The following is a 2,500-nucleotide window of genomic DNA, read 5'->3' on the forward strand; positions in this document are numbered from 1 at the left end:
TATACACATCACACACACATCACACACACATCACACACACATACACATCACACACACACACACACACACAGATATACACCTCACACACACACACACACACAGAGATACACATCACTCACTCACACACACACACAGAGATACACATCATCTCACACACACACACACACACACACACAGAGATACACATCATCTCTCACACACACACACACACACACACACAATCACATCATCTGCACTCACATACACATACACACATCTTCACCATTATACAAACCATTATAAAACGGATAGTTCCGGTCCTTGATCGCGTTCGATGCCGTTGTAAATATCATGATAAACTCACACCTTGACCGCATTTCGTATAGTAATGCGCTACCACAAAACTAGCACAAAAGTTAGAGTGGCTGCGTCTTGTTGTTGCATGGCAACCATTCATATGGAAGGAATATATTTCTTGGCAGAAGAATGATTATCTATGAATATATCGTTACTTTTTCGTTGCTGTGCCTTTGTTTCATGAAATCTTGCTAGATCGACGTAGTAACCGTTTTAGAAAAGCAGTAAGCCACTCGAGTCCGTGGGTTATACTGTATAATCGGATGCTTCGCGTCGTGCCTAACAACGCCCCTCATCTGTTGGATTATCCAGTATAACCCACGGCCTCTAAAGCCCCTCAGCTGTTGGATTATCCAGTATAACCCACTGCCTCTCAACTGTTGGATTATGCAGTATAACCCACGGCCCCTCAGCTGTTGGATTATCCAGTATAACCCACTGCCTCTCAACTGTTGGATTATCCAGTATAACCCACTGCCTCTCAGCTGTTGGATTATCCAGTATAACCCACTGCCTCTCAACTGTTGGATTATGCAGTATAACCCACGGCCCCTCAGCTGTTGGATTATCCAGTATAACCCACTGCCTCTCAACTGTTGGATTATCCAGTATAACCCACTGCCTCTCAACTGTTGGATTATCCAGTATAACCCACTGCCTCTCAGCTGTTGGATTATCCAGTATAACCCACTGCCTCTCAGCTGTTGGATTATCCAGTATAACCCACTGCCTCTCAGCTGTTGGATTATCCAGTATAACCCACTGCCTCTCAGCTGTTGGATTATCCAGTATAACCCACTGCCTCTCAACTGTTGGATTATCCAGTATAACCCACTGCCTCTCAGCTGTTGGATTATCCAGTATAACCCACTGCCTCTCAACGCCCCTCAGCTGTTGGATTATCCAGTATAACCCACGGCCTCTAAACTGTTGGATTATACAGTATAACCCACGGCCTCTCGGGCTAATTGCTTAAACATACATCTTCACAAACAGACAAATACACACACACCTCGCACGCACACACAGACACACACACAGACACAGACACACACACAGACACACGCACACACACACACACACACACACACACAGACACACACACACACGCTCCAGCAGCACTTACTCTCCATTGGGGGGCGTGGTCCTGTGGCTAGAGACTCTGTGATCTGATTGGCTACTGAGCTGTCGAAGCCGGAGTTGGACGAGTCAGGGTCCGCGTCGCTGAGGATGCTGGGAAAACTGGCCTTGCTCTGAGTGGGCAGCTCCGACTGGCGCTCTGCAACACACACACACACACACACACACACACACATATTACACACATACACACACACACACACACATATTACACAGACACACACACACACACACACACACACACACACACACACACACATCACACACGCACACACTTATCAGAATCAGCTTTCTTGGCCAAGTTTGCGTAAACAAACAAGGAATTTGCTCTCAAGTACAACACTCAACAATAACATGAAAAGAGGAAAAAAAGAAAAACCAAAACAATAAGAATAGAATAAGGGCAGTAAGGCTATGTATAAGAATGAACACAGTACCGGTAAGGGCAGTAAGGCTATGTGTAAGAATGAACACAGTACCGGTAAGGGCAGTAAGGCTATGTGTAAGAATGAACACAGTACCTTTATGTACATTTACAAATAAATAGATGCTATGGGTGGGATAGGGTAATGCAATTGTCCACAGGGGGAGTATGGCCTTGTTGTCCCTGTCAAGGTACACCATGGTCGTGGACACAGGCGAGATGCAGGATGCAATACACAATTGAACAGAGGGTGGGAATAGTGCAGTGTCAGTGTAGGTTTAAGATAAAAGATAAATATAGAGCAAGGCACTTCAGTGCAATGATAATGTACTAATAACACTATTGTAACGAAGAGGGTGGGAATAGTGCAGTGTCAGTGTCGGTTTAAGATAAAAGATAAATATAGAGCAAGGCACTTCAGTGCAATGATAATGTACTAATAACACAGTGTCAGTGTCAGTTTAAGATAAAAGATAAATATAGAGCAAGGCACTTCAGTGCAATGATAATGTACTAATAACACTATTGTAACGAAGAGGAAACGGCACATGAGGTGGATGGGCAGACCAGGTTGGTTGACCGGTGTGCTATTGTCTGAGA

The 2,500-nt window shown here is 44.6% G+C and overlaps 1 protein-coding gene across 2 annotated transcripts in view; it reads right to left on the bottom strand.

The window, feature by feature from the left end:
• Positions 1–2,500, bottom strand: part of cnot11 (CCR4-NOT transcription complex, subunit 11) — a 15,673-nt gene that overhangs the window by 10,279 nt on the left and 2,894 nt on the right. For both annotated transcript variants that reach the window (XM_062535438.1, XM_062535439.1), the window contains one exon: positions 1,463–1,615. In XM_062535438.1, coding sequence (XP_062391422.1) covers positions 1,463–1,615 — 153 coding nt within the window. The remainder of the gene's footprint in view (positions 1–1,462; positions 1,616–2,500) is intronic.

The sequence above is a fragment of the Sardina pilchardus genome, chromosome 4 (genome assembly GCF_963854185.1).
Source record: "Sardina pilchardus chromosome 4, fSarPil1.1, whole genome shotgun sequence".
NCBI lineage: Eukaryota > Metazoa > Chordata > Actinopteri > Clupeiformes > Clupeidae > Sardina > Sardina pilchardus.